Source organism: Tamandua tetradactyla, chromosome X, assembly GCF_023851605.1.
Source record: "Tamandua tetradactyla isolate mTamTet1 chromosome X, mTamTet1.pri, whole genome shotgun sequence".
In the NCBI taxonomy this organism is placed as follows: Eukaryota; Metazoa; Chordata; class Mammalia; order Pilosa; family Myrmecophagidae; genus Tamandua; species Tamandua tetradactyla.
The window spans coordinates 127,133,523-127,150,696 of record NC_135353.1 but is presented as its reverse complement, the minus strand read 5'-3'; the positions used below and the strand labels follow the sequence as shown (position 1 = coordinate 127,150,696).

At 34.8% G+C, this 17,174-nt stretch overlaps 1 protein-coding gene across 2 annotated transcripts in view; it reads right to left on the bottom strand.

The window, feature by feature from the left end:
- Positions 1–9,047, bottom strand: part of EFHC2 (EF-hand domain containing 2) — a 206,499-nt gene extending 197,452 nt beyond the window's left edge. Inside the window, exon 1 of one of the 2 annotated variants that reach the window (XM_077145069.1) lies at positions 8,884–9,047. In XM_077145069.1, the coding sequence (XP_077001184.1) occupies positions 8,884–8,925 (42 nt within the window). In that variant the 5' untranslated portion in view covers positions 8,926–9,047. The remainder of the gene's footprint in view (positions 1–8,883) is intronic. The other variant, XM_077145067.1, reaches the window with a different exon arrangement.
- Between the last annotated feature and the right edge of the window lie 8,127 nt (positions 9,048–17,174).

Genomic DNA, 17,174 nt, shown 5'->3' with positions numbered 1-17,174 from the left:
AGGTAAACTGACTGTAATTATGACCCCCAATTAACATTTAGGAATAGCAGTGGAATATCATACTATTTCCAAAGTATGAATGGCAGCTTCCAGAAGTGGCCTAGTCTGAAAAAATGTGACTTCAAGAATATTACAACAGTTTCTGGAAACAAAGTAACAGAATATTTTAAATCAAAATCATCCTGGCATGCTTTTGTCTGTGCGGCAACTCCCTACACTCAATCCCCTCCCTTTTTTTTTTGGCTATTTATTTATCAACTTTATTGATATCATAAATTTCAACTATTTAAAACGTAAAACGTAATGATTTTTAGTATATTTACAGAGTTATACAATCATCACCATAATCTAATTTTAGAACATTTTCATCACCCCAAAAAGAAATTCCATCCATACTCATTAATAACTCCCCATTTCCTCCCTTCCCCCATCTAAATCAACCACTAGTCTACTTTCTATCTCTATAGATTATTATCTATTCTGGACATTTCTACACCAATGGGATCATACAGTATGTAGACTACATATTTTTATTGATGAATAATATTCCATTGTATAGAGAAAGCGCATTTTATTTATTCATTCATCAGTCGATGGACATTTGTTTTCACTTTTTGGCTACTATGAATAATGTTGCTATGAACATTCATATACAAGTTTTTGTGTAGTCATACCTTTTCATTCCTCTTGGATATATACCTACAAGTGAAATTACTGGGTCATAAGGTAACTCTGTTTACCCTTTTGAGGAATTACCGGACTGTTTTCCAAAGGGTCTGCACCCATTTTACATTCGTACCAGCAAGGTATAAGGGTTCCAGTTTCTCATCAACAATTGCTACTCTCCATCTTTTTCATTATAGCCAGCTTATTTGGTATAAGTGGCATCCCACTGTGGTTTCATTTGCATTTTCCTAATGACTATTGATGTTGAGCATCTTTTCATGTGCTTATTGACCATTTGTATATTTTCTTTGAAGAAATGTCTATTCAGATCCTTTGCTCATTTTTAAAATTAGGCTATTTGTCTTTTTATTATTAAGTTGTAAGAGTTCTTTGTATATTCTGGGTTTAAGTCCCTTATCAGATATATGATTTGCAAAATATTTTCTCCCATACCATGGCTCAACTTTGCATTTTCTTGCTGGTGTCTTTTGGAACACAGCATTGGCCATTTTTTGCAGCATCATTTATAATAGCAAAAGACTGGAAATAACACAATTATATAGCAAAAGCAAATTGGTTAAATAAACGATAATGTGTCCACACCAGGGAGAATATATTATGAAGCTTTAAAAAGGAATGAGGAATAGCTCTATACACAACAAAGAAGTGACCTCCAAAACATACTGCTAAAAGGAAAAGCAAGGTATTATAATATATACAAAATGCTACCATTTGTTGAATAAATGTGAATATATTTAAGAATTTTCTGTTTTAAAAAAAGGAAGTATAACCCAAAACTAAATAGCTATTTTTAAGTCACTTTTGAAGGGAAGGAGGGAATAAGATTAAGGGGACAGAGATAAAAGCTAGACTTCTGTGAATGTGTCTTGCTTTGTAAATTTGACTTTGAAACCACATAAATGTTTTACACTATAATAAAACAAAAATGTTTTAAATTAAATAGCAAAATGATACAAATGAACTTAACCAGGTATTGAGCTGGTGTTTTAACCATACAGTCAGGAATCATTTCAAGTAAAATTAAAACCCCATCATTTTTCTGTATATTCCTAATGGGATGTGCCCTTAAAAAGAATTACAAAGGAACCTTAAACTATTTTCAAAATCATTGTTAATGTTATCATCATTAATCAAAACTATTATACATATATACTATTATATGTAGTATATATATTATTATTTATCTTAGAATAAAGCAACATCTTTATGAATCAAAAATTTCAATATAAGTAAAAGATAAGTATAAATCAAAGAAAACCCTTTATTTCTTCATTTGGATTGGAAATATCAGTTTGAAGTCACGTTACTTTTTTTTAACTTCTTTTATTATACAGTATACATATATACATACAAAGCAAAGAAATAAAAAAGCAATAATTTTCAAAGCACTCTTCAACAAGTAGTTACAGGACAGATTCCAGAGTTTGTCATGGGCTACCAATGATCCTCTCATATTTTTCCTTCTAGCTGCTCCAGAATATAGGAGATTAGAGGGCTTAAATATCTTTTTTTTAATTAATTTTTTCATTTTTTAAGAAAATATAACAAACAAACGCAAACATTCTTAACTTTTGATCATTCCATTCTACATATATAATCAGTAATTCACAATATCATCACATAGTTGCATATTCATCATCATGATCATTTCTTAGAACATTTGCATCAATTCAGAAAAAGAAACAAAAAGACAACAGAAAAAAATTCATACATACCATACTCCTTACCCCTCCCTTTCACTGATCACTAGCATTTCAATATAAATTTAATTTAACATTTGTTTCTATTATTTACTTTCATTACACGTTTCACTCGTCTGTTGATAAGGTAGATAAAAGGAGCATCAAACACAAGATTTTCACAATCACACAGTCACATTGAGTCACATTATTTTTATTTGAAGTCACTTTATATTTTATCTTTTAAAATATATACCTACTTTCTCACTTTGTTTTAAGAAAATGCAAGCTACAGACTAGAACAAAATATTTGCAAACCACATACCAACAACGGGCTTGTATCGCGAATATATAAAGAATTCTCAAAACTCAACAGTAAGGAAACAAACAACTCAATTGAAAATGGTCAAAAGACATGAACAGACATTTCACCAAAAAGGATACATGGATAGCAAATAAACACAAGAAAAGACGTTCAACCTCATTAGCAATTAGGGAAATATAAATCAAAATCAAGATGAGATACCATTGCACACGTTTTAGAATAATTAAAATTTAAAATACTGGCTATATGAAGTGCTAGGGAGGATGAGGATGCAATGCAATTGGGACTCTCATACATTTATACATTTTTGGTAGGAATGCAAAACGGTACAACCACTCTGGAAAACAGTTTGGCAGTTTCTTATAAACATATACGGGCTCTGCATTAATGTGAAAGTCAAGTATCCTGCCATTCATAGGAAGGCAATGACCATTTTGCTACAATTTCCAAATTCTTACAGATGAAAGCAAAACTTTCCTTGCTTTACAGGTATAAAGAGGAAGGATAGAAATCTTCTCATTTCAGTTGAAAAAGAAATTTGTGTGTTTATCTTGTTTGACCCAGAACTGAATTTGTACAGCAAAATACAAGCACAGGTTTCACACTGAAGAGGTAAACTGTGTTCTAAAAATTTTTTAATTAAAAAATAACATTTTTATGTATATATAGATCTATAAAAAGATCAAGATATATAATAATTTTGTAACTGCCTTCAATTGAGCCTAATCACGTCAGTCAGTAAAAAAATTTAATTGTCATATAAAACTATCTTCGATCATACGTTTATTTACATTGCTTTGTCTATGGTTTTAGTAGCTTTAGTATTTAACACTGTCAATATATTTTCATGATGTAAATAGCATTAATTAAAATGAATTTACAATCTCTATTTAAATTAAACCTATTGAGCCTAATTTTAGAAAAAATTAAATCCCATCTTGGATTAAAAATTATTTAACAGAAATTTATTATGTTTGCTTTATGAGTTTTTTTTTTTGTTTGTTTGTTTGTTTTTACATGGGCAGGCACTGGGAATCGAACCCGGGTCTCTAGCATGGCAGGCCAGAATTCTACCTGCTGAGCCACCGTGGCCCATCCTCCTTATGAGTTTTTAAAATGTATGAAAAAGGAAGAAAGGTAGGCCAAGATTAATTACCTGGATTTTTTTTTCCCCAAGAAAACTTAGCTTAAAGTCATTTTTCATTTTAAATAGGGAAGAAAACTACTTTTATTCATACTACATACCACATATCATACGTCATTAGCATTCTCTATAGTAGAAACTATAAGACAATTTTTAAGCCTATTTGGATAAGGTAAAAAGAAAAAAAATCAAGTAGGAAATTTTACAATAAGCAAAGAAAAATCAGGTTTTCTCTATTAAGCTCCTTACTTGCATTATAATTGATATCTTTTGTGGGATATCAACAGAAAGAGTAAGTAAATAAATGGGCTAAAATCAACAGATCCACAGAAAATTATAATTCTTTACTCAAAAGAGAGAATTATTATTGGATTATTATAGCTACAATTCACAGATCACACTAATGTACCATGGGTTGTAGATATAATTTTTATGCAGGAGTTCCGAGACCGGAAAATCATTTCAAAGATTCCTCAAGGGTAAAAAGTTTGAGAAAGTCTGACTTGTATCTGTTGAGGCTTCCTTAAGGGTAAGAGACCGGATCTGCTATTGCAGGAAGTTGGAGATATGAATTTAAAACACTGAGGCAAGAATTGGTGGAAATGGCTCTAAGATAGTGTTTCTCAAACTTTCTGACTGCAACCACAGTAACAAACATATTTTAATGTAACTCAAGTGACATACCACACATACACATACACGCACAAGGGAAACAAAAGTTCATGAAGCAATACCTATTCTTTCCACGCATAATACACTCTGATTTTTTATTCTTTTCTATTGTATTCCAGTTCTCCCTTCCTTTTTTTGTTTTTAAATGTTGGTCATAACTCACTAAATTGTTCTCACAGAGTATGCAAAGGTAGTTCACTGGTAGAATTCTCACCTGCCATGCAGGAGACCCAGGTTCAATTTTTGGTCCATGCACTTCCCAAAAAAACAAACACGCAAACAAACAAACAAAAAATTCAACAAATGGTGCTGCAATAACAGGATAATCACATGGGAAAATAATGAAATGTGACCACACCATACAGCATACAAAAAACTTATTCTCACAAAGTAAATGACAAACTCCTATATACATGTGGAGAAAGGGGCAGGTAAAGTTGAATAAATACTTTGAACCTGATGCAGTCTATTTCAACTCAATAGAATTGACCAGTAGGAACATAGCCAGGAATCTGAAGGCAGGGTTTTAGAGCAGGATAACTCCCCACAATATGAATAAAGCAATTGTTTTGCAATCATATTCATCACTAAGCTAAATATAAATTGACTTATCTAATATCACATCTTGAAGTCAATATGCATACTATGTATTATTCATAAAGGCTATTTTAGTTGTTTTTCTTTTAACTTACTGGTAAATTTCCCAAAGAGCAATCTTCCTCTATCAATACATTTTCTTCTATAAATTAATATGTAGGCTTATATTAGCCTAGATAAAAACGGATATCAAGGTATTACCCCTTACCTTTTTATAAGAGAGACAGATTCTGAATTCTTGTTTTACATTACTGTTGTGACCTCAAATAATTTTTTTCTCTTCTTAAAAAAACATTTGCTTCACCATAAATTAGATGATGCACTACTTAAACCAAATCCTCCTATGTCGTTGGCAAGGTAGCTTCATATAAAGCATAGAGTGAGTGAGCTGCTCATTACTCATTAGAGATATTCAGGATCAACTACACAACCATCAGTCCAAGATGCTGTAGAAAAGATTTTCAGCTTTGACTGGAAATGTCTCTCCTAATTTTAATATTTTATCATTCTGACAATATGCTTGAGATTCTCTTAGCTCAATTCGAATCAAACATTTAAACTGTTGGAAAAAGATAGCATGAGTCTGGAATTTACTTGTGGGATCTTTCAATTAATTCACATCAAAATAATTTTAATGTCATCAGTGGTACAAATGCTCACGTTAGAAAGTAAAGTAATTATATTTCAGAGATATAAATACAGGTTGCACTTCATCTAGTTGCATACAGAAATCGATCTATTGCTCACAACTGGATACCAACAGCTAAGTAAGGGATGAAACAAGCTCCTTTTTAATTCCTAAAAAAAAAAAAGCTATAAAGTTTGCTTGGGTCATAATTTTAAACCCAAACAGCCAAGCAATTATATCATCTACAGAAAGCCAGGGTTTTTCCATTCATGACAGTTCAATTCAGCAAGAAATTCACTGTAATAGGCATTGTGGGGAGATGAGAAGTCAAGATTTGGCTTTACCTTTCTAACCATTCTATCCCATAGATCATCCAATCCTTTAACTAAGTAAAAGTTTTAAAAATAATACTATTTGGGGGGCAACATACATCACATTTAGTACCAAAGCTAATGCAACAATTTTTAAAACGCAGCCACTTGATTTGGGCACATACTAGGACGCTTAACAAATAAATATTAATTGGTTGAATGACAGACCAAGGTATCTATCTAATTAATACCCTCTTCATTCTCTGGACACACACACTTTCATTGGCCTCAGGAATAAAGTAAATAATCCTCTGGTTTTTTGTGTTTATTTTTAAAGCACATTCATGAGTGTAGAAACAGACCTGTGGCACTTGATTAATGACAAAGGCTGTTCTGCAGAGAAGTGGAGAAAGGGGGACCTTTTCCAAAAATGGTCCTAAAACAACTGAATATACATATGAATAAAAATTACCACCTGAACCCCACCTCCTTCATACACACAAACAAAATGTCTTCTAGGTTGATTGTAGATCTAAAGGTAAAATAACAAAATTTCCAGAAGATAACATGGGAGAACAGCTTAGAAAGCACTAACCTAAAGGAAAAATTATTCATTAAAAAAAAAAACAATAGAAAATTAGACAAGGGACAAACAAGCATTGCACAAAGAGAGTATCCAAATGACCAATAGATGTATAAAATATGCTCAGTCTCATTAGGAATCAGGAAAATGCAGATTAAAACTACAGAGAGTTGTGTTACATCCACCCACCAAAATAACTAAAGTTTAAATGAATAACAATATCAAATATTAGAAAAAAAATATGGAACAAGAGGAACATAAAATGCTGGTGAGAATTTAAATTGGTATAAAGACTCTGATAGTGTCTACCAAAGCTGAACATATGAACACCACATGACCCAGCAATTATACCAAAAGGTATGAACAGGAATAGAGCAGAACTATTCTTAATAACCCCAAACAAGCCAAATATCTATCAAGAGTAAAATGTATATACAAATGATGTCATTGTTCACACAGTGGAATACTACAGAGCAATGAAAACATACTACCTGCCTCCACAGATAGCCACATGAACAAACCTTATAAACATAATGTTGAGCAACAAAAGCTAGTCAGGAAAAAAATAAACACCAGATGTTTTCATTTGTAGAAAGTCCAAATGCAGGTAAAACCTAACCATAGTTATAAAAACCAGAATAGCGGTTATCTTTGGAGAGTGAGGATAGAATGATCAACAGAAAAGATCAGAAGTAGGATTGCTAGATAAAATATTAGACACCCAGTTAAATCTGAACTTCAGATAAATAATAAATGATTTTTAATATAAGTATGTCCCATGCCATATTTGGGACATGTATTTTTATTTGCTAAATCTGGCAACTCTAGTTATGGATTACAATTCGGAAGTACTGGTAATGTACTATTTCTTAATGTTCATTTTGTGATCATCCATTGTGTATTTTTCTGTACATATATTGTACCACACAATATAATAAGTTAAAAAAAAAGCAAAAGTACACTCAGTACATACAGCCTTGCAAATTTTAAAATAGCACATCCAACCACTGCTTTTCTTTCCCACACTTAATGTTCTATATGAAAGCTATGATACTTCTGCATGAGGTGCAGCAGTAATCCGAAGTGTTGTCTGGCCAAAAGTTGTGGGCTGTACTTTCAATCTTTATTAAAAATCATTTCTTTTACAGAGCATGCTTCTTTACTTCCAAACTCTTTTTTTTCCCCATACCCATCCTCCCCGGATCCATTCTTATTTGAAGGACTGGCTTAATACCACCAAAGGCCAATGCTATGCTGAATGGCCAGCCTCTCCCCATCAGCCAAGAAATGCCCAAATCAGTACAAGTCAGAAAGAGCAGACCCTATGTAGGGGTCAGAATCTAACGGCCTAAAGCTACAAAGAAGGGGGTTACTCTAGGGCTAACAACTTGGATACACTGTCCTGAACACATAAAGCTGAATGCTTCAATTGGCCACCTGGTTTCTAAATTTATCAGAGGTTTAAGTAAATATCCGGAAGGGTTTCATTTAGTTCTCTTCCATTGATCTATTAGTTACCTTCTCCTTCAGACACAACTGGCAAAACCAAGTAAAGAGTAGTGACCAATGCAGACAAAAGTCCCAAGCACTTTTCTTCTGCTGTTTAAATAAGGTGTTATTTATTGGCAGAAGTTCATCAACGCCCAAGGATTTTTGTGTGTGTTTTGTTTTGTTCCTTCATCTTGCTTTGAAATGGATCCTCCCGATTCTGAATAAAGAAAAATTTCTCCACGTTTGGATGCCACCCTGACCTTCAGCCCCCTTGAGGTTTCTTCGCTTTACTAACAAGTACTATATTTATCTCGTTCACACAGTGATTTGAGGAAAATGATTAGGTTCCCTGGACTATGAGACTGTGTAGCTTTGGACCAGTGAGTGAGGTCGCTCTGTACTTCAGTTTCCTGAACTGTAAAATGGGAATCAACATAGCATCCAATTCAAAGGGCCGTTGGGAGCATCAGATGACGCGTAAGGCGATTAAAGAACAGTGCCTGGCACATCTTAAACGCTCAACAGTAATTCTTAAGTATTTTCATCATCACTATCGTCTTCACTACCTTCAAGGGTCCTGCCACCTGTTAGGACTCATGTATCTGATGTAGGAAAAGCCCCCAGATGCAGTTGGGGGAGGGGGGAGCGGGTGTAGGCGAAGAGGTAAGGGTTCCACTAGGCTATAAAGTTGAGGCAACCCTCAGGAGAAGAACCAACGGCAGGAAGCCTGGGCCGGAGCTCTGACACCGGCTCCCTAGCTACTCACATTGCGGTTAAAGCTGTTGCCGGGCAGCAGCGGCAGAGTCATGGCTCTGAGCGTCGGAGGGTTGAGAGAGAGAGAGAGAAGAGGGGCGGCCTCTAGGCCTCAGGTTGCGGCCGCCTAGGGCCGCGTTGTTTGGCCCATCGGTTACCTGGAGACGGGAGGCGGTGTCACAGAGGGGGTGGGGCGAGGCTGGCGGGGGCGGAGAGAGAACCTCCCCCTCACTCACCACCTCCCTCCCGCCCCGCCCCGCCCACCCACACAGGCGCTCAGCCGAGAGCAGGTCTCCAGAGTCTTTTTCTCAGTCAATGCTTTGTGCACACACAAAGGCTGACAACCGCACCACTTCCCGCCCCCGCCGCTTTCTGGTTTAACACTTTTATAGATCCCAAAGCCTTTCATGTACTTAAGAACCTTCCATCCTTGCCACAATATTTTTTACCGTTTGGTTCTGAAATTGAGTTATTAAATAGGTCAAACATACAGAAAATAATATGGCACCCGTGTACCGACTGAGAATTAACATACATTAATGTTTTCCTATGTTGCGCTTGCATCAGCTTTAATTAATGGAAGACATTCTAGATGAATCTAAAGCCACACATACCCCACCCATCCCCCACACGAAAATTTATTCATTAGCCACCATCCTCAATCCTTCCCCTGTGTATTTTTATATTTGAAGTAAACATTTGTAAGTAAGATGCTCATTCTTGGTCCAATCAGTGGGGTGAAGCAGCACAAAAGGCAGCCCATCACTCCATCCACCCAAGATGCCCAAGGCCAGGAATTTCCGCGATTCCTCTCCCCACACTTAAAGCTAATGCCTCGCCAAGTCCTACTATTTGGATATTCTAGTAGCTTTTAATTACCACTTCCTTGATCTCAGTTGAGCCCCTATTTTTCCTTGCCCGGTTTTCTTCTTTAAAAAAAAAATAATAATCTAACTGATTTTGCCTTCAAAACCATCATTTAATACTTTTGTAATTCATGATGCACCTGTTACTCTACCATTTAACTAGTCTATCCTTCCTTCCACCTTCAGAAGGCAATCAAACTCCTTAACCTGATCTAAAGAGCCTTTCTCAGAGGATACCTGCTGATACTCTCTCTGTCCCTTTCATTGCCATCCCTCCTATTCCAGCTCCGAAAAAATCACTAGTAATTTCCAAATCAGGTCCTGCAACTCCTCTGGGGTTTTGCAGATAACATGATCTGCTTGAAACACCCTTCCTGCCTATCTTTCACTTGCATAATCCCTTCATGTCTTTCAAGACTTGGTTCAGTGTAAGAGAGACACATAGAAGACTCTACCATTTCTGTGACATGTTCCCTCACTTTCTCCAGCTCACCTCTTATGTGTATTAGGGACTGATCCATAATGTGGTTTTTATCCCACTATGTTGTAATCATATGTTCCCCCAAGTTCCTCCAAGGGCAGGAACTATAGTGCCTTTTTTGCTTTCGTTTGTTTTGTTGTCCAAATTAAGACATCAAGAGGAAGATACCTTCTCTGAGGAAAGGCTACCGGCATCCTGGGTTTGGTTTATTGGTTTCATGAACATTAAAGTATAAATATAACAAACTACTTGGAATCCTGGGTAGAACATGAGATTTTGTTGGTTTGTCCAGACTGATGCCCCGATGAATCCCACAGGGATTTGATCAGTGAGTGGAAAAGTATTTGCAAAATCCCCTTCGGGGAATGATGAGAACGGGGAGAAATTCAACTTCCCCAAGTTGAATTCTTGATATTCTCACAAGCAGTGCGGACAACCAAAGGCTGGGCCCCCAGTCTTGGGGTTTGTTCATATGAAACTTAACCCCATAGGGGATAGGTCAAGCCTACTTGAACTTAGGCCTAAGAGTCACCTCCAAGAGAGCTTCTTTTGTTGCTCAGATGTGGCCTCTCTCTCCAGCCAACACAACAAGCAAACTCACCACCCTCCCCCTGTCTATGTGGGACATTACTCCCAAGGGTGTGGACCTTCCTGCCAACGTGGGAAAGAAATCCTAGAATGAGCTGAGACTCAGCATCAAGGGATTGAGAAAAACCCTAGAATGAGCTGAGACTCAGCATAAAGGGATTGAGAAAACCTTCTGGACAAAAAGGGGGAAGAGTGAAATGAGACAAAGTGTCAATGGCTGAGAGATTCCAAACAGAGTCAAGAGGTTATCCTGGAGGTTATTCTTATGCATTAAGTAGATATCACCTTGTTATTCAAGATGTAATGGAGAGGCTGGAGGGAACTGCTTGAAAATTTAGAGCTGTGTTCCAGTAGCCATGTATCTTGATGATGATTGAATAATGATATAGCTTTCACAGTGTGACTGTGTGATTGTGAAAACCTTGTGTCTGATGCTCCTTTTATCTACCTTGTCAACAAACGAGTAGAATATATGGAATAAAAATGAATAATAGGGGGAACAAATGTTAAAATAAATTTAGTTTGAAATGCTAGTGATCAATGAAAGCGAGGGGTAAGGGGTACGGTATGTATGAATTTTTTTCTGTTGTCTTTTATTTTCTTTTTGTGAATTGATGTAAATGTTCCAAGAAATGATCATGATGTTGAATATGCAACTATGTGATGATATTGTGAATCACTGATTATATATGTAGAACGAAATGATCATAAGAATGTTTGCATTAGTTTATTATGTTTTTTTAATTTAAAAATTAATAATAAATAAATAAATTTTAAAAATAGACCATATCTTTTCTGGGGTACATAACAGATTCAAACCAGCACAGGATCTTTTGCTGATGTTTATATTGGCAAATTTGTGATTATCTAATTTATTTCTAGCTTTTTTATGTCCTCGATGACTGCTTTTAAGCATAGCAAAAATCTCACTATTGGTAGTTTGTCTTTTAATTCCATTTATTGTACATAAATTTGATATTTTATTCTATTCAAATGCATCTTTCATTACCATTATGGTTTGTGCTTTGTATGTGAAATCAGGAAATCTTGTACTACTCCTAAAGAAGTTATTCTCCTACTTTTTTTACAAACATCTTTAAATATTTATTTTTGTTTGTTTTTAAATTGAAATAATTTCAACATTATAGAAATGTTGAAAGAATAATATAAAAAACTCCTGTTTACTTTTCACTTGATTCCCCCAATTGTTTCATATTTTACCCTATTTGTTGTATTATGCTCTCCCTATATACATATTTTTTCCATTTGAGATTAAGTTGCAGATATGCCCTTTTACTCCTACATAATTCAGTGTATATATCCTAAGATCAAGGGCATTCTTTCACATCACTGAGGTGAAATTACCAAAATCGGAAAATTGGCATTAATACAATGCCATTTTCTAACCTAAAAAGCACTCAAACTTTGCCAACTGTCTCAATAACGTCCTTTCTAGCAGTAAATACGGAAATACATAAAATCTGGTTCAGAATGTAATCAAAGTTCACACACTGCACTTGGTTGTCATGTCTCTTTATTCTCCTTTGATCTATAATAGTCTTCAACCTTTCTTTAACTTTCATGACCTTGATATTTTTTACGAGAATAGGCCAGATATTTGGTAGAACATCCATCAATTCAGGTTTGACTAATGTTTCCTATTGAGTACATGCAGGTGATGAATTTTGGACTGGGACACCACGGAAGGAGTATTGTGTCCTTCTAGTTTATCATATGAAGAAGCACATAATGTCTATTTGTAACATCATTGGTGATCACTTGGTGAAGGAGATGCATGCCAAGTTCCTGCACTGTAACATTTACAATTTTTTCCTTTTTAATCAATAAGAATTTTGTGAGGAGATACTTTGAAATTATATAAATATCAAGTTGCTCATTAAACTACTAGTATCAATTAATTATTTTTCCTGAATCATTTATTACCATGATAGTTGCCAAATGGTGATTGACTAACTCTATCACTCCTTCTACATATATTATTATATTTGACATTCTCCTACAAGGAAGAGTTTTCCTTCTTCTCCATTTATTTATGTCAAAGTGATCTCACAGATTCTTATTTTATTCAGTGAATTATAATCCGCTAGTATTCTTTATTTTGATTCTAAAATTGTCCAAGATTGTCCTCTGAAGCTGACTCCTGTGTTCTTTTGATCATCCCCACTATTTTTTGAGCACTTCCTTTTTGATGCTATAAGATACTATTCCAGCTCATTTGGTAGTTTCCCTGCCCCAACCCTGGAATAAGCCATTTCTCCAAGTATCACTGATTCCTTTTAGTGGAGAATGGTAAATATTTACCTACTTGTTCAATACTAGAAGACCCAAGAAGCAGTTTCAGAACATCTAACTCACATTCTTGTGAAAAATAAGTGAATAACTAGAGTTTAATATTTTCTCAGTGTTTTTTTGTTTGTTTCTTTCATCTTAGTGTATATAGTCATAATATTTTGTTCAAAATTTACTTAGGTTAGCCTTTGCCCTCTATCCCAGTTTCCCCCCACACCAGCTAAAGTGTTTATACTACTCATCTGAAAAACATTTGGAATCATTCACTTCTGTTTGCATTCCATGTTAAACTTTTATTCTTCATCTTTGTTTCTTCTTTGTCTTTCTTATTTGATACAGTTGTTTTTCTCCTTTTTTGGTTTGATGAATGTAGCTAGTGGTATATCTATCTATCTATCTTTCTATCTACCTATCTACACATACTTTTTTCCAAAGTATCAGAATTTTGACTTATTAATTTGACCTATTCATTTCTATTCTTAATCCTCATTATTGTTTGCTTTTACCTTGTTTTCTTCCTTGTGCTTTCTTTTCGTTCATTTATTGTTCTTTTTCTTGCTTTATAAGTTGCAATATAATTCATTTTCATTCTTTTATCTTTATTGATATAAGTGCTTGAGGCTATGAACCTTCCCCTGATCTCTAAACATATCTCGTAGACTCTGATATGTAATGTTTTTATTACTTGTTGGGTTTTTCTTAGATATTCTATAATTTTTTTACTCGTATTTGCCTTTTCACTCAAGAACTGTTTAATAGAAGATTTTTAAATTTCCAGTTCGAAGAGGGTTATTCTTTTTGTTTTTTTATTTTTCTTTCAATTCTAGTTTTATTGCATATGTTTAGAAATTATTGTTTGTAACATTTCTATTTTGTAGAACTTACTGATGCTTTCTTTGTGACCTAATATTTGATCAATATTTGTGACTAGTCCATGTGCAGTTAAGAAAGAAGGTGCATATTCTATTATTAGGTTCTAAAGCTTTTATGCTTCAAAAAAATCTATTTTATTGATTTCGTTATTTAGTTCTCCTGTATCCTTATATTTCTGCCACTTGATCTGTTTTACAGCAGGAGTGGTGTGTCAAATCTCCTATTATCAGTGTGTTTCTATTTGGATTTCTTTGCATCTCCTGGAGTTTCTACTTTTTAAAGACAATTGCTGAGCTATTTTAGGGATAGATTTTCATAATTGTTATATCTACAGTGTGAAATTGGCTCTTAGCATTGCAAAGTATTCATTTGGTCATGTTTAATTATTTTTTGGCCTGAATTTTGTCTCATCTTAGGATAACACCCCCACTTTCTTATTATTTCCATTTGTCTGGCAAACATTTACCCATCCCTTTATTTTTACACTGTCTGAATCATTTTGTTTTAGACATATCTCCTGTGCACCACACAATATGAGGTCTTGCTTTGTGAGCCACATTGAATATCTTTTTCTTTTAGTAGGTGAGTTCAGCTTATTCACATTTATTGATATAACTGATATTTTTGGTCTCAACTTTGACATATTATTTTATGTCACAATTACCATGTGCATTACATATATTTTCTGTATTTCTATTTCTTCATCTTGTGTTTTCTTTGCTGCTATATTTTTAAAATTACTTTTGGTATTTAAGAAGATTTGTATTTTTGTTCCAATATTTACTTCTGTGTTTATAACCTTAAAAGATAGAATATAGGGGATGCAAGGGTAGTTCAATGGTAGAATTCTCACCTGCCATGTGGGAGACTTGGTTTGCTTCCCAGCCCAAGCACTTCCCAAAACAAACAAATAAAAAATTTCAACAAATGGTGCTGCAACAATGGGATACTCACATGGCAAAAGAATGTACTGTGACTCCCGCCATACCAGCATACAAAAAAACAAAAGGATAGAATATGAACATGGTCAATTTTACCAAGTAATGTCAAATACTTTTTTAAATGATCATAGTCAATACATTCCATTTTTAATTTCAATAAGTTTGTTTTATTTTTGAAACTCCCATTGGTTCTTTTAAAAACTGTCCTGTCCTTTAAATAGGGCCCATTCTTTTCTTGTAATTTTTCTTTCTTATTTTAGCTCATTAATCATTTTAAATATATTTAGAGTCCTTAACCAACAATTCTAATGTCTTATGTTCATGGGGACCACTTCACCTCTTTATTGTGTTGGCCAACTCTCCTTCAGAGTACATTGTTTCCTCTTGCATTTTGTAAGTTTTTATGAAGATCCCCTCAATGTGGCAAGTGATTGAACTGGTACTCACATCTTTGGATTTCAAACCTGGTGTTTTCCCAATACGCCAGGGCTCACATATTGTGTTTCATCACAGCCACACTCCATACAGAGAAGACCTTTGCTTTTCCCAGTGATGGTATTTTCCAAACCAAAAGCAGGTCTGACAAGAATGATTTTCTTATGGAAGTAATGGAACAAAATTCTTAAATCAGGATTGTCTGAAAAATCTAGGAACTGAGGCAGTCACATATATCCTTTTATTTCCCTGAAATTTCATACATGCCACCTCCCATGGGCACACTCATCTTCAACCCCAGATTCCTCCACTGCTACACTTCTTTAGACATTCTCCACATACTGTCTCTATTCCAATACTTGCATAGTCTTATATTCATTGATTCAATAGTTTTCGCTTAACAAATATTAAGTGGCTACCCTGATATGTCAGGGTCTCTTTCAGAAACTGGTATAAATCAGTGATTAATACACACTGAACATTTCTAAACACCCCAGATGAGAGATTCTCAGTCTTTCATAACTTGAGAATTTTCTTGTTTTGTTTTCCTTCTGTGACACATACCTCCCCATTCCACCTCCCCAGGCACATCTACCACAAAGGAACATCTAGAATGGCATATATCTCTTTCTAAAATAAATTTAAAGTAAACCAGTTCCAAGAATTACAAGACATCCCTGAAATAATTGGAAACACCTTGGGGCATGTCAAGACAAGGGCTGAGAAGCACTGTTATTGATGTTCAAAGAACCTGTGTTATATACCCATGAACATGAATAAAGAAAGCACAGGGAGGTGGACAAAGCTAGTGCTTCTAAGCAAGCTCAAACTGGCCTGCAAGCAAGGAAATATTTGGCAAGCTGGAGAATTTCTTTTGAGGATTGAGGTCATTGTACAGTCTAGAGCCTTTTTACAAGATGCAAGAGCTGTCAGCAGCAGGAGGGAGAACTTTTGACCACATTTCTGCAGAAACTTCCTTTTCTCCCCCAGTGCAGCCTTGACTGTCAATTCTCCCTTGTCCTGATGTCCACATAAATATCATTGCCCCATTCCTCTGAGTTCCTGAAAGCTGACATTCATTTTCTCTATTTTGTGTCTACTTGGGTTACATCCACATTTCAAGTCCTCCTCCTGAGCAGTTAGGAGCTCAAAAGTAGTAATACAATTTAGTTGAATTCCGTTAAGTTTGGCATTCTAAAGTACCTTATTTGTTCTTCCTGAATAATTGCTCTCAGTTTTTTAATAATTACAGCGGCAGCTCTGCACTAGTGAAATTACTCCTCAGCTCTGCTACTTTCAAAAGACAAGTCACTTAACCTTTCTGAACTTCAGTTTCCCCAGCAACATTAAAAATATAATATCTAACCATCTCGCTGAGTTGTTGTAAGATTTAAATGAAATAATGTAAAATACTTTGTGAATAATGGTGACTCTGCAAAGTTCAGGGACTATTCAATGGTGGGTCTTAGATTCCTATACAATGCTCTAAGACAACAACAATAATAGCAGTGCCATTCATTAATTTGAGAAATATTTACTGACTGCCTATAAAGGACCAAGAATTGTGATAGAGATACAACAATGGAGGAGATTTTTAAAATACTAAACATGGTTCCCCTGCTCTCATATAGCTTACCTCATAGTGAATAATTGCTCTGTAGCTTTAGTCACGTACTTTGCCTGCAACTAAGGTGATAGGCCTTCCTTTTTTATTTTTTTTAAGAGCCTTGTGGTTTATTGATTACAAAATAAAAATTCTGAGCTGCAAATTTAGTACATCCATTCAAAATAAATAAATTATATGAAATAC